Consider the following 24,063-nt stretch of genomic DNA (forward strand, 5'->3'; position numbering starts at 1 on the left):
TTAGGAAGTTCTATTGGCACAGTGATCTACATCTTATGTTTCTATAATTTTTCGTTGTAAATACTTCATTTTCTGCTTTTCTGAATTAATTTCTTTCTATGGATTTCATCAAGTAATAAATAGACTTCAATTAGCATGGTTACTGTGGAGACTAAATAGGCAAATATATGTAAGTCTGAAAGGGCACAATCACATTTTATACAAATTTGACTTTCTTTTTTTTCCCCGAACCTCAGGTGCAAAGGGTGAGTTAATGATCCCTTTGTTCATGATGCTTTTGCATTATTTCTCCACGAAATACATTCAGTTATTCTTGATGTCAGGGGAAAATTGGTTTATAAAAGTCCATGAATTGATTAACACCATTGTAATCTTAGTTGCTTGATATCCAAGTCTAGGGGGGACCAGAGAGCAGGAGGGGACTGAGGCTTCAGAGAGCTGCCATGGATACTGGAGAACCATTGCTAGGGCATACAGCAAGAAAAACGAAATCTGAGAAATTCCGCAGTGTTTGTCTACAGGTGGAAAACAAACCCTATGTGTGTCATGAGTCAGGAAGCACTCTGTTCTGGAATCAGGAAGGGAACTGAAGAATTCTGAATGCCATAGGCTACTGAATGCACACAACACAATCTTTATCATGTTCTGATTTGTAAGAGATCTGTATTTTGACCTTTATTTTCAATCACAGCTATAATCTGACATTTGACCCTGGGATAGGAGTGACCTCTTACACCCTGTTCTTAGAGTGCACCACTTGTGGTTTGTTGGACTAGGGGGTCACACCCAGGTGAAGGTCTGGGGCTTCCTGACAGGTGAGTCTGGAAATTGTGCACAGTACGGGATCTCATGACTTCTTTCTCCATCCTCAGCTTTGCCTGCTTAGTGCTTGGACTGTCTGTGAGTGAGAACCCAGAGAAAGATACCTGGCAACTGACTTGTCGACAATGCAGGCACCGGTGAGTCGGGACTGCATCTTTCTGCTGAAATTACACCCTAGTGCCATATGATGGGCAGTGTTTCCTATTGGCATGCATGTTGCAAGCGGAATCGGGTGATGTTGAGGCATCTGTGCTCTAATTTCCCCAGCATTCTGGGATAGTTATTATCCATCAGGAACTTATCGATAATGAATTCCCTTCTTAACATTATGCAAATTTATGAGAGCTTCCATTAAGCTTGTGTATTTACAGAAGAGATAAGAGAAGTCTTCCTTCTCTCATCCAGCCCATGGCCCCAGTGACAGATAATTCACTCATTAACCATATTTTTTGATGGAATAGGCTTAGGATGGTGGTGATTGAAAGTGCTAGAGAAGAGCGAGAAGAATATAGTCCTATAGGGAGGTGGGTGTTTCAGCATGTGACTATAATTAATCCAGTGTTACAAGACCTGGTGTGAGTCTTGTTCAGTGTTGAGAGGAACAGGATAGAGGTTTAGAAAGACTGAAGAATCAGTTTTTTTTTCCTCCATCTTATTGCATTGTATTCTATTGTACTTTCTCATACAGTTATTAGAATTTACACTTCTGAAAAAATTTTAAAAATATAACTAAACCACCACTATCATGCTTGTCCCCAATCACACATTTTTACCTCTTAGTAATCAACCTTTCATCCATATTTGACAACTGGAAAGAATTTGGAAGGAGGAGTATTTTCTTAATTGCACTACACACACCTAAAGGAGAGAGAGTATAGTAGGTAGAATAAAATTAGGTTCCTGAATAAATTTCTGAAAAACTTGTTTGGATAGACCCAAACAAGTCATGAGGTTTCCATTATCCTTTAGCATGGAGACAAGTAAAGATACAAGAGAAACAGTGATAACTGGTGTCTGAGGTCCCAGAAAAGATTGGGATTGGGAGTCCTCGTGGCATAGGACTGGTCAGGGCAAGACTGTCCTCAGCACAGCCATTTCAGAGGACCCTGGCTCATGCTGCTTGTGTTAGGAACACTTCAGTTCTGTAGCATGAAGAGAGCCATCTATGAATCTTGTTCAGTTCTGAGGAATGCTGATGATTCCTTCAAGCTTTTCTGACATTTTAGTGATCAATAATGTCTTATATTTAGTGCAGGGTTGCTAGACAGGAAACGCTCCCTACATATATGCCTTGGATCCTTCAACATTCATAACATGTGAATAAACCACTTTGTAGATGGGGGACAAGAAGTTTATATAGAGAATAAATTAAGCCAATGATTATGGTTTAAAAGCAGCACACCATAGTTATTTGTCTTTTGATGAATCTGTAGAGTTACTTGAAATTAATAGGGAAGAGAGTTTTAGTTATGAATTTTTATGTTTATTTTTTGACAGAGAGAGAGAGAGAGAGAGCAAGTTGGGGAGACGCAGAGAGAGAGAGAGAGAGAGAGAGAGAGAGAGAGAGAGAGAGAGAATCCCAAGAATTGCAGAGCCTGATGTGGGGCTTGATCTCATGACTGTGAGATAATGACCTGAGCTGAAATCAAGAATTGGTCACTTAACTGACTGAGCCACCCAGGTGCCCCTCAGGCAAATACTTTATAATCACCTGTCAGAAAGTTCTAATCACCAGGTTATTGAGACACATCCAGGTTGTATGACACCACACTTCATGCGATTTTCTTTAATAAAGTATTATGAAGTCAGAGTGTGTAGATCTCTGTAAACATATCCAAAAGCTCCGCACTGACAGTGAACTGACGGGACCCCCCAAAATATATATTGATCTTTCTACACACCCAGCTCCTCTACCTCCTTCCTCAGTGCTGTCATCTCAACCCTCCTACTCTGACATCCGTAGGGAGTGCTCTGTCTAAACCAGAATATCCATGATGTTTCAGGAATCAGTGACATTTGAAGATATAGCTGTAGACTTCACCAAGGAAGAGTGGGCCCTGCTGAGCGCATCCCAGAGAAAGCTGTTCAGAGATGTGATGCTGGAAAGTATCAATCATCTGATCTTTCTGGGTGAGTCTGCCAACACGTATGTTTGCATCCATCCATTCACTCATTGAGTAAATATCTAGAACAGCTCCCCATATCCCACTCCAAATGCTGCCCTGATTCTTTCGTAACTCATAACTATGTAAAAGGAAGATGTTTCTTCACCTTGTACTTTTTGGCATCACTAGATTGCAATCTTGACCACAAGTTCATATCTTTCTTGGTACTCAGTCTCCAGCATTCAAAATGGAACTGGAAATTCACTGGATATTTTAATTCATAAGTTGATTAAACATTTGAAAAATAATGACTGTTTTAGTCATTATGTGGAATAATGAGACCAGAGTTGTGAAAATAACATAATTTTGATTATTCTTGTGGCTCTTATATTTATTGGATGTGTTTGAAAAGAATTTTTAACCCACTGTGGAGATATTGATTCTCTCCCATTTGGAGAAGACTGAGGATTCTGCATTCTTTCTCTGAACTTGTGGGCGGGTATCAGCATCTAGCATGTTCCATTGTTTTTGCCTCCAGCCTGGATTTCCTCCTGGTCTGATGAAGGACCTTCAGTGTGGTTTCTGTTGAAGGTGTCATTACAGCTGACCTTCCATCATCTCTTCATTCGTCCTTGGTAAATCCTGCCCTGGACTTGGTTATAGCAAAGATTAATATGCACAGAACACAAAATCCATATACTTCCCCTTCCTCCCACCACCCCCCAACAGAGAATAATAGCTGCCAAAGATCCTTCCGGTTGGAGCAAGAAGGAGAGCTGCAGAGTGAAGGAACTGGGTTTCTCCAAGAGCACAGTCCTGGTGAGCAGCAGGGACCTGTGGGTCAGGAGGAGCAGGTGCCTACTGTGAGTGTGTCCTTTAGAAATACCCACTGAAGATTCTGTCCAGTGAGTGATACTTTCTAAAACAAAAGTGAGGACATTGGGGCAAAATTCCTCATGTGGTTTCAATCCTTGCATAAATCAATCACAATGCATGTGTCCTCTTCCCCCTGTCTTTCTCTTTAGGGAAAAGGATATTCATCCAATTACTGCAGTGAAACATTGGTGTAGCGGTCCTGATCCTCCTATTTAAAGATTTTTGCAACCATTTGCTGACCCAACATCTTTCCACCACTTTACATCTTTCGCATAATCAATCCTCATTTTTTTCTTTTTTTTATTAGTATGAAATTTCTTGTCAGATTGGTTTCCATACAACACCCAGTGCTCATCCCAACAGGTGCCCTCCTCAATGGCCATCACCCACCCTCCCCTCCCTCCCACCCTCTATCAACCCTCAGTTTGTTCTCAGTATTTAAGAGTCTTTTATGGTTTGGCTCCCTCCCTCTCTAACTTTTTTTTCCTTCCCCTCCCCCATGGTCTTCTGTTAAGTTTCTCAGGATCCACATAAGAGTGAAAACGTATGGTATCTGTCTTTCTCTGTATGGCTTATTTCACTTAGCATAACATTCTCCAGTTCCATCCACGTTGCTACAAAAGGCCATATTTCATTCTTTCTCATTGCCACGAAGTATTCCATTGTGTATATAAACCACAACTTCTTTATCCATTCATCAGTTGATGGACATTTAGGTTCTTTCCATAATTTGGCTATTGTTGAGAGTGCTGCTATAAACATTGGAGTACAAGTGCCCCTATGCATCAGTACTCCTGTATCCCTTAGGTAAATTCCTAGCAGTGCTATTGCTGGGTCATAAGGTAGATCTATTTTTTAATTTTTTGAGGAACCTCCACACTGTTTTCCAGAGTGGCTGCACGAGTTTGCATTCCCACCAACAGTGCAAGAGGGTTCCCATTTCTCCACATCCTCGCCAGCATCTATAGTCTCCTGATTTGTTCATTTTAGCCATGCTGGCGTGAGGTGGTATCTGAGTGTGGTTTTGATTTGTATTTCCCTGACGAGGGGCGACTTTGAGCATCTTTTCATGTGCCTGTTGGCCATCTGGATGTCTTCTTTAGAGAAGTATCTATTCATGTTTTCTGCCCATTTCTTCACGGGATTATTTGCTTTTCGGGTGTGGAGTTTGGTGAGTTCTTTATAGATTTTGGATACTAGTCCTTTGTCTGATATGTCATTTGTAAATATCTTTTCCCATTCCGTCGGTTGCCTTTAAGTTTTGTTGATTGTTTCCTTTGCAGTGCAGAAGATTTTTATCTTCATGAGGTCCCAATAGTTCATTTTTGCTTTTAATTCCCTTGACTTTGAAGATGTGTCAAGTAAGAAATTGCTACAGCTGAGGTCAGAGATGTTTTTTCCTGCTTTCTCCTCTAGGGTTTTGATGGTTTCCTGACTCACATTCAGGTCCTTTATCCATTTTGAGTTTATTTTTGTGAATGGTGTAAGATAGTGGTCTAGTTTCATGCTTCTGCATGTTGCTGTCCAGTTCTCCCAGCACCATTTGTTAAAGAGACTGTCTTTTCTCCATTGGATATTCTTTCCTGCTTTGTCAAAGATTAGTTGGCCATACGTTTGTGGGTCCAATTCTGGAGTCTCTATTCTATTCCATTGGTCTATGTGTCTGTTTTTGTGCCAATACCATGCTGTTTTGATGACTACAGCTTTGTAATAGAGGCTAATGTCTGGGATTGTGATGCCTCCTGCTTTGGTCTTCTTCCTCAATATTACTTTGGCTATTTGGGGGTTTTAGTGGTTCCATACAAATTTTAGAATTGCTTGTTCTAGCTTCGAGAAGAATGCTGGTGCAATTTTGATTGGGATTGCATTGAATGTGTAGATAGCTTTGGGTAGTATTGACATTTTAACAATATTTATTCTTCCAATCCATGAGCATGGAATGTTTTTCCATTTCTTTATATCTTCAATTTCCTTCGTAAGCTTTCTATAGTTTTCAGCATACAGATCTTTTACATCTTTGGTTAGATTTATTCCTAGGTATTTTATGCTTCTTGGTGCAATTGTGAGTGGGATCAGTTTCTTTTTCTGTTGCTTCATTATTAGTATATAAGAATGCAACCTATTTCTGTACATTGATTTTGTATCCTGCGACTTTGCTGAATTCATGTATCAGTTCTAGCAGACTTTTGGTGGAGTCTATCAGGTTTTCCATGTATAATATCATGTCATCTGCAAAAAGTGAAAGCTTGACTTCATCTTTGCCAATTTTGATGCCTTTGATTTCCTTTTGTTGTCTGATTGCTGATGCTAGCACTTCCAACACTATGTTAAACAACAGTGGTGAGAGCGGACATCCCTGTCGTGTTCCTGATCTCAGGGGGAAAGCTCTCAGTTTTTCCCCATTGAGGATGATATTAGCTGTGGGCTTTTCATAAATGGCTTTTATGATGTTTAAGTATGTTCCTTCTATCCTGACTTTATTGAGGGTTTTTATTAAGAAAGGATGATGAATTTTGTCAAATGCTTTTTCTGCATCAATTGACAGGATCATATGGTTTTCTTTTATTAATGTGATGTATCACGTTGATTGATTTGCAAATGTTGAACCAGCCCTGCATCCCAGGAATGAATCCCACTTGATCAAGGTGAAGAATTCTCTTTATATGCTGTTGAATTCGATTTTCTAGTATCTTGTTGAGAATTTTTGCATCCATATTCATCAGGGATATTGGCCTGTAGTTCTCTTTTTTTGCTGAGTCTCTGTCTGGTTTAAGAATCAAAGTAATGCTAGCTTCATAGAATGAGTCTGGAAGTTTTCCTTCCCTTTCTGGTTTTTGGAACAGCTTGAGAAGGATAGGTATTATCTCTGCTTTAAATGTCTGGTAGAATTCCCCAGGGAAGCCATCTCATCCTGGACTCTTATTTGTTGAGAGATTTTTGATAACTGATTCAATTTCTTCACTGGTTATGGGTCTGTTAAAGCTTTCCATTTTTTCCTGTTTGAGTTTTGAAAGTGTGTGAGTGCTTAGGAATTTGTCCATTTCTTCCAGGCTGTCCAGTTTGTTGGCATATATTTTTTTTACAGTATTCCCTGATAATTGCTTGTATTTCTGAGGGATTGGTTGTAATAACTCCATGTTCACTCATGATTTATCTATTTGGGTCATCTCCCTTTTCTTTTTGAGAAGCCTGGCTAGAGGTTTATCAATTTTGTTTATTTTTTCAAAAAACCAACTCTTGGTTTCATTGATATGCTCTACAGTTTTTTTAGATTCTATATTGTTTATTTCTGCTCTGATCTTTATTATTTCTCTTCTACTGCTGGGTTTGGGGTGTCTTTGCTGTTCTGCTTCTAGTTCCTTTAGGTGTGCTGTTAGATTTTGTATTTGGGATTTTTCTTGTTTCTTGAGATAGGCCTGGATTGCAATGTATTTTCCTCTCAGGACTGCCTTCGCTGCATCCCAAAGCGTTTGGATTGTTGCATTTTCATTTTCATTTGTTTCCATATATTTTTTAATTTCTTCTCTAATTGCCTGGTTGACCCATTCATTCTTTAGTAGGGTGTTCTTTAACCTCCATGCTTTTGGAGGTTTTCCAGACTTTTTCCTGTGGTTGATTTCAAGCTTCATAGCATTGTGGTCCGAAAGTATGCATGGTATAATTTCAATTCTTGTATACTTATGAAGGGCTGTTTTGTGACCCAGTATGTGATCCATCTTGGAGAATGTTCCATGTGCACTTGAGAAGAAAGTATATTCTGTTGCTTTGGGATGTAGAGTTCTAAATATATCAGTCAAGTCCATCTGATCCAATGTATCATTCAGGGCCCTTGTTTCTTTATTGATCCTGTGTCTAGATGATATATCCATTGTTGTAAGTGGAGTATTAAAGTCCCTTGAAATTACCACATTCTTAGCTTATGATTGTTTTATATATTTGGGGGCTCCCGTATTCGGCACATAGACATTTATGATTGTTATCTCTTCCTGATGGATAATCCCCATAATTATTATATAAAGCCCTTCTTCATCTCTTGTTATAGCCTTTAATTTAAAGTCTAGTTTGTCTGATATAAGTATGGCTACTCCAGCTTTCTTTTGATTTCCAGTAGCATGATAGGTAGTTCTCCATCCCCTCACTTTCCATCTGAAGGTGTCCTCAGGTCTAAAATGAGTCTCTTATAGACAGCAAATAGATGGGTCTTGTTTTTTTTATCCATTCTGATACCCTATGTCTTTTGGTTGGCACATTTATTCCATTTACATTCAGTGTTATTATTGAAAGATATGGGTTTAGAGTCATCGTGATGTCTATAGGTTTCATGCTTGTAGTGATGTCTCTGGTAGTTTGTGGTCCTTGCAACATTTCACTCACAGAATCCCCCTTAGGATCTCTTGTAGGGCTGGTTTAGTGGTGATGAATTCCATCAGTTTTTGTTTGGGAAGACCTTTATCTCTCCTTCTATTCTGAATGACAGACTTGCTGGATAAAGGAATCTGGCTGCTTTTTCTTTTTTCTATGCATCACATTGAAGATTTTCTGCCACTCCTTTCTGGCCTGCCAAGTTTCAATAGATAGGTCTTCCACTAGTCTTATGGGTCTCCCTTTGTAGGTTAGAGCTTGTTTATCCCTAGCCGCTTTCAGAATTGTTTCTTTATCCTTGTATTTTTCCAGTTTCACTATGATATGTCGTGCAGAAGATCTATTCAAGTTTCGTCTGAAGGGAGTTCTCTGTGCCTCTTGGATTTCAATGCGTTTTTCCTTCCCCAGATCAGGGAAGTTCTCAGCTATGGTTTGTTCAAGTACACCTTCAGCCCCTTTCTCTCTCTCTTCCTCCTCTGGAATTCCTATTATACGGATATTGTTCCATTTGATTGCATCACTTAGTTCTCTAATTCTCCCCTCTTACTCCTGAATTTTTTTATCTCTGTTTTCTCAACTTCCTCTTTTTCCATAATTTTATATTCTAATTCACCTATTCTCTCCTCTGCCTCTTCAATCTGTGCTGTGGTCGCCTCCATTTTATTTTGCACCTCATTTATAGCATTTTTTAGCTCCTCATGACTATTTTTTAGTCCCTTGACCTCTGTAGCAATAGATTCTCTGCTGTCGTCTATGCTGTTTTCAAGCCCAGTGATTAATTTTATGACTATTTTTCTAATTCTCATTCTGTTATATTGCTTAAATCGGTTTTGATAAATTCGTTAGCTGTTGCTACTTTCTGGAGTTTCTTTTGAGGAGAGTTCTTCCGTTTCATCATTTTGGGTAGTCCCTGCAGTGGCTCCAAACTGCAGGGCACTTCTCCTGTGCTATCCTGAGTAACTTGTGTTGGTGGGTAGGACCACAGTCAGACCTGATGTCTCCTCTCAACCCACCACTGGGGCCACAGTCAGACTGGCATGTACCTTATCTTCCTTTCTCCCAGCGGCAGGACTCACTGTGGAGTGTTGTGGTCCATGTCTGGGCTCTTTGCACACTGCCAGGCTTATGGTGCTTCTTCAATGGGATCTGGCATACTAGCCAGGGTGGATGATCCACAAGGTGCACAGGGGCGAGAGGGGCAGGCTTAGCTCGCTTTGCCATTGGTGGTCCCCTTTGGGAGGAGCCCTGCAGCACCAGGAGGGAGGCAGAGCCATCAGAGGGATGGATCCACAGAAGCACAGCTTTGGGCGTTTGCATGGTGTAAGCAAGTTTGGTGACAGGAACTGGTTCCCTTTGGGATTTTGGCTGGGGGATGGGAGAGGGAGATGGCACTGGCCAGTGCCTTTGTTTCCCACCGATCTGAGTTCTGTCTTCCTGGGCTCAACAACTCTCCCTCCAGGTGTCCTCTTGCCCTCCCCACTCTCCGAGCAGAGCTGTTGACTTTTAACATTCCAGATGTTAAGTCCCACTGGCTGTTAGAACTCACTCTGTCTGGCCCCTCTGCTTTTGCAAGCCAGACTTGGGGGCTCTGCCTTGCTGGGCGAGCTGCCCCTCCACTGCCCCATCTCCCTCCCACAGGTCCGTGTAGTGCTCACCACCTCTCCACCCTTCCTACCCTCTTCTGTGGGCCTCTTGTCCACGCTTGGCTCTGGAGAGTGCATTTTGCTAGTCTTCTGGTGGTTTTCTGGGTTATTTAGGCAGATGTGGGTGGAATCTGAGTGATCAGCAGGATGCAGTGAGCCCAGTGTCCTCCTATGCTGCCATCTTCCTAATTTTCCCAATCCTCATTTTTTTCTAACTGACAATGAACTTTAAAATGTTTCTATGACCTAGAGTATTCGTTTGGCACACTTTCCCAGCTGAGTGCCAATTTCTGAAAGATACTCATCTGGACTTTGGTGATTTTCTACATTTTTATTCCACTAATGCCATTCTAACAATTTATATTTTTTTCAATTATTCTAGACATGGAAAGTCTCCACAAAAAACAAAAAATGATATTAACACGACATATCCACAAGAAGGGCATGGCCCTGACTGTGCCAAAGGTAAGTTTCATGGGGATAGTCCCTAGACATCCAAACTAAAGGCCTAAAGGTAATGAGATAAGTTGATAATTGAGCACAATTGCCTGCATGTAATTAAGTTAGGATTAAGCTCTTTCCGGGCAAAAAGTTTTGGGTAGTTTTAAATCAGTGAAGAAATTAACATGAGTTCAAATGAATGAATAATAACCTGAGATCTTAAAAAAAAAAAAAGAGGGAAAGAGACAATTGCATAAACATTGCTTATTACCTCATATTTGAAATATATATACTCTTCAAAGTTAATCTGATAACTCTGAGGTTGGGATACTAAAAAAGAGAAAATAATGGTGCCTACAGGGGAGTAGCAACATGTGTATGCAACTAACATTGAAAATATTTTAATAGGATGCTATTATTATTTGCTACTCTAGAATTTATAGGTAGAAAAATAAATGTATGCATGTATGTGGGCAAGCCATTAACCAACTTTTGTCTTCTACCCAAAGCATAAATCTCTTGCTCCAGAGAATCCTATTGAATGCACTGATTTGGGTGATGCATTTACTCAGAGATCTGCATTGACTCAACATTTGTTAATTCACCTCAGGAGGAAACATTACATCAGCAAACAGTGTCGAAAATCACTTAGTGAACAATCATCCCTTACTCGACATAACCAAATTCACACACAAGGCAAATTATATAAATGTCATGTGTGTGGGAAAGCCTTTAGTAATTGCTTTTGCCTTAGGAGACATGAGATGATCCACACTGGAGAGAAACCATTTAAATGCCATCTTTGTGGGAAAGGCTTTGTGCAAAGCTCTGACCTTAGAAACCACAACCAAACACACACAGGGGAGCGGCCATATGAATGCCATGTGTGTGGGAAAGCTTTTCGTCAGAATTCGTACCTGAGACAGCATGAGAATATTCACACAAGAAAGAAATCATACGAATGCCATCTATGTAAGAAAGCTTTCAGTCACAGATCCTACCTTAGAAAACACGAGAGAATTCATTCTGGAGAGAAATGTTTCCAATGTCATGAATGTAAGAAAACGTTTAGTCAGAGCTCTGGCCTTAGCCAGCACAAGAGAATCCACACTGGAGATAAACCACATGTGTGTCTTCTGTGTGGGAAAGCCTTCATTCAAGGTTCAGAACTCAGACGGCACGAGAGAACACACACAGGGGAGAAGCCATATGAATGTCACCAGTGTGGGAATGCCTTCAGTCAATATTCTAACCTTCGACGACACAAGAGAACGCACACTGGAGAGCAACCATATGCATGTCAGCTATGTGGGAAAGCCTTCAGCCATTATTCTTCCCTTAGACGACATGAGGGAACCCATCCCCGTGGAGAAAATCATGAGTGCCCTCAGTAAGTATTCCGACCTGAGACGACACGGTTTTACAGATGCAATGAATGTGGAAGAAGTGTCAGTCACAGCTTTCACAGTGACACTCACCACAGGATGCACATATTGAAGAAACGGCCTGCAGTCAATATGGGAAATGCTTCAGTCCTCATACTCCTCCCTCAAGAAATGTATTTGCATTTGGAAGTGAATTCATATGTATGCCGTCCACATGGCAAAGCCTTTAGTCACTGGTCTGACCTTAGATAACACAGCAGAACTTATGCTGTAAGTATAATGACACAGATGTTTCCAGCAAAGCGCTCAACTTGAAAGATACTAGAGCACTTACCGGGAATTCTTGTCAAACATGGGCAAACTCCACACGGGAGAACCCTTTGGTCTGTAATCACTGCGAAAGAATATTTAGCCAAACACCTGGTGTGAGCGTAAGAAAAGTCCGTGAAGGAATAAACACTAAGGATGTAAGAGGATGAAGCCTCTGAGGAATACCAAACACTTCTTACAGATAATTCAGACCCGAGAAGTTATTCAATGTAAAATCGTGGGAAATCCTTTATTCAAAGAACAGCTCTTGCGGCACATGTGAAGATTCTGACTGTACGAAACACTCGCAGTATCACGAGTGAAGGGGAGTCTTCAGTGTCCCTTATTTTTTAGTCAACAGTAAGGTTCTCACACTGATAAGATAGCAGTCCTGAAATCAGAGTAGAGAAAACTTCAGCCAGATTTTGTATCAGAAAAAAGAGTGTGTGCATGGGTGTGCGTGTGTGTGTGTGTGTGTGTGCGCGTGTGCGTGAGTGGTGGTATTGCTACATATGAAAGTGTCCTTTAGTACTTGGCAAGTCATTGAGACTTTGAGAAAATACCTGTTTGTGGAAAATGTGGCATGGACTATAGGAGAGTGACATGGTCTGGCAAGATCGAATGTAGGATTTCGTAAGAAGTTAAACGTTTACTGCAGATCAGCACTTGCAAATCTTGAAACAATAAAACCTGTTGCTAAAGAAGCGAAATGTTGGTGTTCTAGTTTTCTCTGTGTGGTTGTAAACAGATTCAGTTCTGCACTCCTTGGTATGTGGGTGAGAGGATCAGCAAGACTCCCCCCACCTCCCCCTTCGCCAACAGCTCCTTCCACACAGATCAGCTCCACTCTTTCCAACTTGCCTCCGACACCATCTGTCTCCCTTCAAGCCCTGGTGGTGGCATAGTTGTGATCTTTAGCCCCACTTTCCTGGTTTCTTGGTGTCATGACCCTCATCAGGAAAGGTCATGGAGGCACTCACTGTCAAGGACATCTAGTCCAAAATTTGGTGACCCTTCACCCTGTGTCTCTGCTACTGGAAGCAACCTGGTGCCAGAGAGATGGCAGTTGTGCCCTCCAAGCCCCCAGAAAGCTGTGCGGATTTTGTCCCCACGCTTCTCAATTGAGCTAAGTGGAAACAAGAGTTAATGCCATGACCACAGTCTACATCTTCTTAAGGTAATTCCTGATTCATGCATGCTCCAGTCACCTTAGATAAAGCCATAGCTGTTCGCCACCCCATCCCACAGACCAGAAAATAGGGCTCCAGTAGGATAAAATCCCTCAAACTATGAGTCGCCACATAAGCTGTTTTTTTTTTTTAATAATGAATGTAATGTACTTCTCCCCTAGAAAATTAAGCATTCTCACAAAGGGGATGTCCCTGCTTTGTCTCCAAGGCTTAGAAATATTGTCCTTTGACCAACACCAATATTGAACCTAAACATCCAGGAGAAATACTCCAAGGAGATCCACTGGGTTGGCCTGTGCTCTTGCCATTCCAGCTCAATCCCAAAAACATGGGCCTGAGACCAAATAAATGAGCACATTCCTGATTGAAACTGATATATCATTAAAAAATCTCCACCAGCGATTCTATGGTCCAGGTAGGGTAGAAACATGTCAACTCTTGTGCAAGGGTGATGAGCAACCGACTGTATCATCTGCCTCAGGGAAAGCATGCTGCATCCACACGTTGTAGTTGAATTGAACTGGAATTCTGAGCAACCACCTTATTTGAGACCTATCTGGTACCTCAGCCAGGAATCACCATCCCTGTCCCCTGGTCTGTGTGTCACCAGGAGGGAAGGGATAGGTCCTGGTTCCACCTGGGGGGTGGGGTCTGTGCTAGTGTTGGGACCCCTATGATGGAGGCACACACCCCCATGTCCCAGTGGGATTTATCCATGCCCACATGGATGTGTGCTGGGGAGTCATACTGAGATTAAGGGACTTCAGTATAGGGCTGATCACATACAATTATATGATCACAGTGGGCCATACACAAGATTTGTTTGAGTGGCACACTGACAGCCTGACCAAGTGGAGAGGTCCCTCATGGATGATATCTTCCAGTGGCCACAGTATGGGGCCACTACCCAGGAAGTTAGGATGGCAAAGAAACTCCCCAGAGGAGAGGAGTTGGAGAAGGGGCTTACCTGTGGAGATGATGTCTCTCAACAGCAATATAAGGAGTCTCTGAGCCAGAGAATTATGAATGAATGGCAAGAGCTTGGAGACACTGATAGTCATGGTTTATCTTATTTCCTGCTAGTAGACGTTAGGTGGGGATTCACGGGGTATGCACAGAAGATATAGCCACACTAAAAACGGCTTAAAATCTACAAATTTGGGCTAAGTTTAGAACAATTCAGTGTGTAAAAATTTGAATTTGGAAACAAGGGCTTTTGAGCTAAAGGGCTCTGTCCCCTGCCAATAAATAAACAACATAGGCCTGATATGCAGAGACCATCTTTGGCTCATCTATAAACCATGACTGATCATTTCAAATAATTTGCCTTCATGTTTGCTGCTTAGTTTTTCTCCTGATCAAATCCAATGCTAAAGCCCTCTTATGATATGTTTTTTTTTTTATTTCTGCTATTGTACTTTTCAACTCCAGGATTTCTATTTAACTCCATTTTATAATTTATGTATTGAAACTCTTGATTTGGTAAAAAGCACGTTCTTCCTGGTGTCCTTTATTTTTTTTTAAAGCATCATTAAAATACTACTTTTAAAGCCATGTCCTTAGGGGCAGTGTCTTCAATTTCCTTCCTCTCTCCATCCCCAGAATGAACTGTACTTCATTGCTTTTTTTGTTTGTTTCAAATTGTTATTTAAATATAGTTAGTTCACATATGGTGTAATATTGGTTTCAAGAGTAGAACTCAGGGATTTATCACTTACAGATGACACCCGGTGTCTAGGATGAGCATCCCAACAAGTGCCCTCTTTAATGCCCATCACCTGATTAGCCCATCCCCCCATCTCCCTCTCCTCCAGCAACCCTCAGTTTGTGTTCTCCAGTTAAGAATCTCTGTGGTTTGCTTCTCTCTCTCTCTTTCTCTCTCTTGCTCTCACTCTAGCTCTCGTTCTCTCTTCCTTCCCCTACATAGAAGTACTAAAAAAGAGCTGGGGGGTGAGTGTGGGACTCCAATACACATAACGTAAATGCCTTATAGTATAAGAAAAGGTTTATAATGAAAATAAGAACTGTTCTAGAGACGAAGAATGCCAATAAGCAGTACACATTAACAGCCCTGGTCCCATAGGTCAAGCCACGAGGGTTTTTTTTTTTTTTTTAAACACTCAATCTGGACCTCCATATCCAAATAGGTAATATGTAAATAGTTGTGCTTAAATAGGTTTAATAAACAAGACTGTAATAATGAGATATGCAAAGAACTATGGAAATTAATAGTTTTAAGCATGCATTGAACATTAAAGAGAAATACACAGAAATTTAATACATTAATGAAAGAGTATAAATCACAAATAAACATGTAAAGCAAACAGAATAAATAAATATCCAGAAATATAAGAATAAATAAATGATTGCTATCTGATAGCAAATTTTACAGTAGAATATCCACCAAGGCAAATCAAGGAATAGTTTCTATTCTCTGTGTACAGACCACTTCTAAATATTATTGTCATTAGATTTCTCAAAAGAGATATAAATTGATTTTCCTCTTCTGCAGGAGCCTGAACCACTCCATTCAAATGTATTTTCTCATCCTTTCCCAGACATGCATATAGTTACAAATTAAAGCAAAGGAAGGAGAACTTACTTCCTTTAAAGAGCAAAGTAAGAATTACACCAATTTCTCAACAGAAGTGAATAAAAGTCAATGAATTATCAATAAGGTGCTCAAAAAAGTTAATTATCTGTCAGAATTCTAAAGTTAATGAAAAACCCTTTAAAAAAACAGTATTAAAGACATTTTCATCTGAGAGCATATAGTACTTTCCATAGAAAGGCGCTCTTCAGATAAATGAAAGTTATCCCAAATGATGGAAACCTAAAGATAAAGGAAAGGATACAGAAGAACAAAAAAGACACGTTTTCATATGATTAAAAACGATCAAGTTTTGTATAGCACTGTTAATTTTTTTAAAAACTCATGTATGGCATATAAACACACACAAATATATATATATATATATATGCATATATATATATATGCACACACACATATACATACGTATATACATACGTGTGTGTGTGTATATATATATATATATATATATTCCCTTCTTCGTGGGTTATGTACTGTCATACCACTGTGTTAGTTTATATATTGTACTGTAATGTAGTTGTACTATGTTATTAAACTATCATGCTGGTGTTACAGTACATAATTACAGTTAAAACCCAAAGAGATGTAAAATACTAGTTCATACTTCATATTCATATTTAATAACCCAAGGGTGTAAGTCTTCCTTTATGAATAATTACTGAACATATAAATGAATGAAACTACCCAACCTAAAGACGTAGAATGGCAGAATGGATTAAAAATTTTAAACAGAAGGACAAACAAAATCATGATACAATTATATAATGTCTACAAGAGATTCCGCTTAAATCTAAAGCTACAGCTAGGTTAAAAGTTAAAGGGGGGTAAAGATATGCCATGGAAGTAGTCACCAAAAGAGAGCTAAGGTACTTATTTTAATATCAGACAAAACAGACATCAAGTCCAAAACTGTTACAATAGATAAACAAGGAATATATATATTAATGTTCATTTATTTTTGACAGAGAGAGACAGAGCATGAGCAGGGGAGGGGCAGAGAGAGAGGGAGACACAGGATCCGAAGCAGGTTCCAGGCTCTGAGCTGTCAGCACAGAGCCAGATGTGGGGCCTGAGCTCACAGACCACGAGATCATGACCTGAGCCAAAGTTAGACACTCAACTGACTGAGCCACACAGGCACCCAAGGATACTATATATTGATTAAAGAATCTGTAGTATAAGGAGATATAATACTTATAAATATATATGTGACAAATATTAGAAGTCCCAAATATATGAAGCAAATATTGACAAAATCAAAGGGAAAAAAGGAAATACTTCTACAATAATGGAGACATCAATACTTACTTTCAGTAATGGATACAAGAACCAGATAGAAGTTCTGTATAGAAAGAAAGTGACTTAAACAGCAGCATATCAGTTAGTACTCACAGATATATGATACACTCCACCACCAACAGCATAACAAATCAAGCACATGGGGAACATTCTCTGGACCAGACCATATGTTTGGCTGCAAAAAACTTTTAATAAATTTAAAGAGATTGAAATCATACAAAGTACTGTTTCTGCTCACAATGGAAAATAAATAGAAATCGATGACAGAAGGAAAACTGGAAAATTTGCAAATATGTGGAAATAAAACAATATACATATATTTTAATTTTTAATGTTTATTTATTTTTGAGGGGACGGTGACAGAAAGAGAGACAGAGAATCTGAATCAGGCTCCACGCATCAGCACAAAACCTGACTTGGGGCCTGAACTCACTAACAGTGAGATCATCACCTGAGCCAAAGTCAGACATTAAACCGACTGAGCCAACCAGGCCCTCCAATAACATATTCTTTTTTTTTTTTTTTTTTAGTTTATTTACTTATTTTTGAGAGAGTGTGAGCATGAGCAGGGGAAGAGCATGAGAGAGAGAGAGAGAGAGAGAGAGAGAGAGAGAGAGAGAGAGAATCCCAAGCAGTCTCCACACTCAGTGTAGAGCCCGATGCAGGGCTCAAACTCACAAATTGTGAGATCATGACCTGAGCCAAAATCAAGAGTCACTTAACCAACTGCAACACCCAGGCGCCCCCCAACAGCATATTCTTAACAACCAATGAGACAAAGGGGAAATCACAAGGGAAATTAGAAAACATCTCGAGACAACTGAAACAAAAACACAATATTCTAAAACCTGTGTGATGCAGTGAAAGCAGCACTAAGAGGGAAGTTCATATATGGAAACACATTAAATGAAATCTTATCTAAACATAATAACCTAACTTCACATCCTTATAAAGCAGGAAAAGATGAGCAACCTAAACCTAAGGATAGAAGAATGAAGAAAAATCATAAAGATTAGAGGAGAGGAAAAGAAAGAAAAGTGACATAGGAAATATTTTAGGGGAGGTGGGGTGGCTCAGTCAGTTAACCATCTGACTTTGGCTCTGGTCATGATCTCATGATTCAGTTCAAGCCTCACATTGGGCTGTCAGCCCAGAGTCGACTTTGGATCCTCTGTCCTCTTGCCTCTCTGCCATTCCCCCACTCGTTCTCTCCCTCTCCCTCTCCCTCTCCCTCTCCCTCTCCCTCTCTCTCTCTCTCTCTCTCACCCCCACCCCCTCCCCAAAATTAATAAAGGTTAAAAAATTAAAAAAATATTTTAGAAAGTCAGTATTTGGAAACAAAACAAAGGACAAAATTTTAGGTACATTACACATAAAAAAAGAGAGGACTCAACTAGCAGAATGAGAAATGAAGTGGAGTTATGTCGGAGTGACAGAAATATAAAAAGTATTACAAAATGATTTGAATATTTGTATGCTAACAAATTAGGTAACCTAGATGAAACCAAAGTGATTTCCATGGGAATCCATTTCACGGACTTTCCTTTATGTCCATGATTTTGAGGGATTTCTTGTATGTGTGCTAGCAATGTGTGGGGTGGGGTGCGAATATTATTTTGGGACACTCTTCCAACACCTGGATCTCTCAGGATGCACAGGCATCTTTCCCTGGTGACACACTTCCCCCCATTGGCCATCCAAACTCAGTAGCCCCCACCGTGAACCTCCACCAGCAGGAGGCCTCTAATTTCCCTAGAAGTCAGAATGGAAGTGCTTGTCCACTTCAGGAGGCAGACATGATGCGGAACCTTTCTAGTAGTTGTTCTGATGGAATCAAAGCATCAAGGTGATACAGCCATGTAGTTTTTCATCACCACCCTGAGGTGGAGGACCACTTCCAATGAAAATTGAATTCTTTTCTTTCTCACATTTTTTTAGAATGGACTAAGGTCTTAGAGTTTCTGTTTCTCTCTTTGCTGTGTTTGTCATGAATGTGTCCTTGGTGGTGAGGAAAGAGTAGTGACTATTCTCTGTGTGTTGTGTGTTCCCACAGCATCCACACAGGCTGATGCCCATGTATACCACCAAGAGGGCATCTGTCCTGGAATCACACCTCCCGGGTGAGCCTCCTAGCACGACACCTGATATAAGAGCACTGTACCCATCAGCTTCTCCTCTCAGAAGAGAGGAGAATTGCTTTTGAAAGAATAGCATAGCCCTCCTTGTCCACTTGCTAGGTCCTGGCAGGGGCTGAGGCTATAGAACCAGTGAGAGAAGCAAGCGGGTGTCATTGGAGTCTGAAGATGGTAGGCTCCAGACCCGGGAAGAACGGACATGTCAGGGTCAGGCACTCAGACAGGAGTAGGTGTTTCATTCTGGAACAGGGGTGAGCTTTGTGCTCCAGGAAGGTCTGGAATGGACTGGCTCATGTCACTACATTAAATAGGGGGACATGATTTTTTTTCAGACCAGTCATGTGTGAGTTACTATCATCTAACACCGTCCAGTGAGAACGCAACTGATTTTCTAGAAAGAGATGACAACCAAAGGGAGAGATGATTCCTTGCAGAAACAGGTCCAAACTTGGCACCTACCAACGGATATTTGAAGAACAGGGAAAGGTGTGCTTGTGCCCTGGTCTCGCTCGCCTTCTCCCCCGCCCACTATCTGGTGAATTCTCCTTGGGGAGTGGTCCTGAGAGTGGCTGGTGCCAGGCTGGCGAGGTGGAGTGAGAGCCTAGATGTGAGGTGAGGCCAGCTGAGGGTTGAGAGCATTGGGAAGGGCTGTGGGGATGGCTGTGGCAGGGGTAAGGATGCTGCATGTAAGGGTGGGGCCGTGGTATGGTGCCATGGAGTGAGGCCAGGCAGAGGCTGAAGGAAGCGGTGGGCGGGGCTGGAGGGCACCAGGTTGGGAGAGGGCCATGCCTTGAGGGCAGTGGACAGAGGCCACAGGAGCAGCATCTTGGAGAAGATTGGAAAGGCCAATTCCAAAGTGCATACCACGTCCAATAACACCAACCTTCAAGGAGAGAAACCATCCAGAGTGCCAACAGCACTGCTGATGGAGGCCCTCCATCTTGGCCAGTGGGGCCGCTAGCTTTTGCACTGCTGTGGGAGAAAGGTGATTGCTTGGATGACACTCAGAAATGCCCCGCCGATAGGATTCTGTTCCTTGGCTCTGGCCCTTCAGGATCTGAAAGACATCCCCCTGACACAGTGTCCATGGCTGATGCCAGCCAGGCCATGAGAAATGGTGGCAATCACACCAATATTCCCCAATGGGAGAAAAAGCTAAATAGAATGTCCAAGTTGATGGGCAAGAAGAAAGAGCCCCAAACAAGGAACGTTGGAGACAGGGAGCCCCCTGCGTCAACACAGGGACTTGTCAGGAAGAACGATTTGGGTCACAAGACCAAGTGCCAAAGCAGCTAGTCCCAAGGGGACATGGAGCATAGGATCCCATTCCTCCAAATGTCCTAGCAAGCGTAGTTACCATCTTAGAGACAGAAAGGGGAATGGGGAGGGCAGGGCAGGGTGTGGAGTGAAGGGACATTGGAAATTGTTCATGGACACACTGCTCCCATTGGGAAAGTGAGAAGCTTGGACACAGAGGACGCTGAAGGGGCCCCCAACCACAGGAACATACATAATGCCAGGGGCCCCAAAAGCTTCTGTGTAGGCAAATAAGAAAAGCGAGGTTATGAATGAAACAGGCATACACAGACGTCTCTTTTTCCTAAAATAAAGATGATTCTGAAAAGTCTATCTCCATATACATACTATTTACAAATGCATGAGGGGCACCTGGGGTTTTCAGTAGGTTAAGTGTCGGGCTTCGGTTCAAGCCATGATCTCACAGTCTGTGGTTTTGAGCCCTGTGTCAGGCTCAGTGCTGACAGCTAGGAGCCTGGAGCCTATATCAAATTCTGTATCTCCCTCTTTGTCTGCCATTCCCCTGCTGCTGCTCTGTGTCTCCCTGTCTCTCAAAAATGAATAAACATTAAAAAAATTTTTTCTTAATGCATGGAAATGCTAAACCACAAGGGTTAATTCCTAGTTTCTAGGAGGGACAACAGCACAGCTGATTGAATTAATTGGATTAAAGTGATCCAGAGGTCACGTGACCTTGGGCCAGTATAAAGGTCAGGGAAGGAAGGAAGCTTCTTTCACTGACCATTCTTCATGCATTCGGATGCTGATTCTCCTCCCCTGGAGTCCGCCTGCCACCCATTGTTCTGAACTTCTCCTGACAGACAGGAGAAGCACATTTGCATTTCAGGTGGGTTGGGATGATTTGGGCCTCACCCAAGCGGGCATAAAAATTGGACAGGGACGAAATGGAAGTGGTGATGTGCCTCTACTCACCAGGTGAATAGTCTTTAGTGTTGATGACTATTCTGAGGACAGAGACTGAGGAAAGTCATGTATCTCAATATTCCTGAGGACATGAGGTTCTGATTCAAAACGAACTGAACCCCAGAGTCTGATTGGTGTGGGGGCATGCGGGAGCAACGACAGCATCCTGCTCCATTTCACCATGGGGTCTGAAAGCCTAAAGAATTCACTCTGAGTTCACCGGAGTTTTGATATTCATTTCCCATGGTTTACAAGGAAATTCAGAGTGGGGACCTAGAAAGAAACCATAAATAAAAGAGGTCAGACCCTCACCTTAGATTCCAATCTAGCAGAAGGGATACTAGGTTTTTGGAATTGAATTTGTGTTTGAAAATGGCTTCCTTTTATGTCAAGTGGGCAGTTCCATTTTTTGAGAGTCAAGCATACTTGTGTATGTTGGGACAGTATTTCTCGTGTAAGTCAGGGCAGTATTTCCTGTGGTTTTGATACCAGAGTACAGTTGAGAGATTTCATGAAAGTCTCTCCATTGAGTCACTCAAGACCATCTCCCCTGCCTTTCCTAAGGTTTCCCTGCTGGGGGTGGGTCCTCAGGAGACTATGTAGAACATGCAGGAAGGAGGGGTCATGCAGGGTGAAGACTGTATTTGACCTGGAGGTCATGACGCCCCCTCATGCCTGTTGGGAGAAGGGGTACATGAAAGAGTTAAATATCTATGTGAATATGACTCTCCTTTCTCTTTTGACTCAGGAAATCCAAAAATCCCTATCCACGGAGGGCTGACCTGACCCTCCAGGGAGGTGGGGCAGATGGCAGCAGGTCCCACCAAGCAGGAATTTAGACCCTTGAATGCCCCAAAATGGAAGAGGCAACACAGGGTCCCCATGGTGTGCAGGAATCCCAGGCCAGTGGAGGAAGATCCTAGGGTAAGTGGATCCTTGGAGGTGTGGTGAAGCAGCGGGTGGGAGCCACTACTCTGGAGATGGGGATTGCACATGACAAGCTCTGTGTCCTTCTGTCAGTTGTCCTTTCCTAGCCAAGGATGGTGTTTTGGAATCTCCCCAGCAGGCTCATTAGGACCTTCAGATCTGCGGATCAAACTTACTTGTACATAGGTCAGGTCTAGGCTGGTGTTTGTCCAAATCTTTCCATGTGGCTCATTTGTATTCAGTCTGAAATCTCCAATCCCTGCTGTGGTCCCTCCCCCCACAGAGGTTCAGACATATTAAATATCCTGGAGCTCACAAGTCGTATATGATGTACCCTGTCCAGAACCCATCTTCCACTCCCAGAATATGTCTTCCTCTGTCGAAGACTCTAAGTCTAAAGTTCTCTTTTGTCCAGCAAAAAGGGGACACAGGATTAAAGCGAGAGATGGCTAATGTCTGGGCAAAGACAAGAGACCCAAATCAGCGTTCTTGCCCCTCATTTATTAAGATCATAAGGCTTACAAACGTGATGGGCATGCACAAAGAGACCAAGATACTGTGAACAATAACTTGGGGACGTGAGGGAAAATAGGGGTTTTGAAGATATACACTGTTTGGGGTTTGGGTTAGTATTAAACAAAATCCTGGCCCCGAGCTGATAGGCAGATGATTGTTAAGGGCATGCAGGAGGTACTGTGCCTGTTTATCTTTGACAGCTTAGGGGATGAGACATACAGGGAGAATAGCCTCAGGGTTAACAAGGCACCTTTTCTTTTGTTAACCATCTCCTCTCCAGGCTGCTTGGCCTGCAGCGCAGTGTCCATTGTCCAATTCACCAATTTATCTAACTTTGCCCTTTCCTCCTGTGAAAGCAGCTTTTCGGCTATAATACTAATTGGGGGGCATTTTTGCCCTGCATGCCTGATCTTGCTTACCTCATATACTTTTGTATTGGGAGCCTTTGTGCCCGTTCCTATTTTGGGGACTCTGCACCCACTTTCTATTTTGGGTGCCTTTGCACCTCCCTATTCTTGGAGTGCCAATCTGATTTACCCAAACTCAGGTGTTTGGGGGAGCATTCTATGGCTTTGAATTTCTTTATGCCTTGTTAACCCATTGGTGTAAGCCCGGGGGATTCCTAAGCTTATCCCCCACACTTCTTATGTTCTTTGCAGTTGGATTGTGGTTCCTGCTCATTTACTGAGCCTCTCCACCTTCTTTCACACAGATAAAGTGTAAGAACTGCAGAGCCTTTGGGCACAAAGCATCAAGCAGCTGGTGCACCATGAAGCACTGGGATGGGTCCCGGATCCCCCAGACCTGGGACTCCAGGAAGCTGAGGGAGAATCTGGAACCAAGGAGAATGTGGAAGACAGGCAATGCAGCTCCTTCTACTTCCCAAGTTTTGTCGTGCAGGCGAGAAGGTCAGCAGAGGAAGGCGCTGCTCCAGAGATTCCCCAGGAGACGCCCAGGAAGGCAGCAGCGAACCTGGAGGGAATCCACAGAACCCTGTGACTATGAGAGAGTGAGTGTCCCCTGTTCCTGCTCTTCTTCTTTCCCCAGGACAGGGGTGGGCTTCATTGCCCTCCTGGGAGCAGAGGGGTTTCAACTTCGACCAAGGTGATTTCTCTGGGAGTCCTTTTCTCCCAGTTCCCCTGGGTGTCCATGCTTTTGCAGGATCCCTTATATGTGTGCTAACAGTGTGGCTAGTGGGGGAGGGGGGTGAGAACACTATATC

The 24,063-nt window shown here is 42.1% G+C and overlaps 1 protein-coding gene across 1 annotated transcript; it reads left to right on the plus strand.

Moving 5' to 3' along the window:
* Positions 1 to 6: 6 nt before the first annotated feature.
* On the plus strand, positions 7 to 12,647 carry LOC109260740 (zinc finger protein 596-like). The gene is made up of 4 exons (XM_053900665.1): positions 7 to 959; positions 2,826 to 2,952; positions 10,191 to 10,273; positions 10,759 to 12,647. Exons 1-4 carry the CDS (start codon positions 948 to 950, stop codon positions 11,641 to 11,643), a joined length of 1,107 nt encoding a protein of 368 aa, XP_053756640.1. The 5' UTR covers positions 7 to 947; the 3' UTR covers positions 11,644 to 12,647.
* Positions 12,648 to 24,063: the final 11,416 nt, after the last annotated feature.

The sequence above is a fragment of the Panthera pardus genome, unplaced genomic scaffold (genome assembly GCF_024362965.1).
Source record: "Panthera pardus isolate Hobbes unplaced genomic scaffold, ASM2436296v1 HiC_scaffold_13, whole genome shotgun sequence".
Lineage (NCBI taxonomy): Eukaryota > Metazoa > Chordata > Mammalia > Carnivora > Felidae > Panthera > Panthera pardus.

What these genes read in the sequence shown, in the direction of transcription:
- LOC109260740 (XM_053900665.1), top strand. An exon ending in CAATCATCTGATCTTTCTGG is followed by an intron (nt 2,953 to 10,190) that starts GTGAGTCTGCCA and finishes CAATTATTCTAG; the next exon opens with ACATGGAAAGTCTCCACAAA. An exon ending in TGGCCCTGACTGTGCCAAAG is followed by an intron (nt 10,274 to 10,758) that starts GTAAGTTTCATG and finishes TTCTACCCAAAG; the next exon opens with CATAAATCTCTTGCTCCAGA.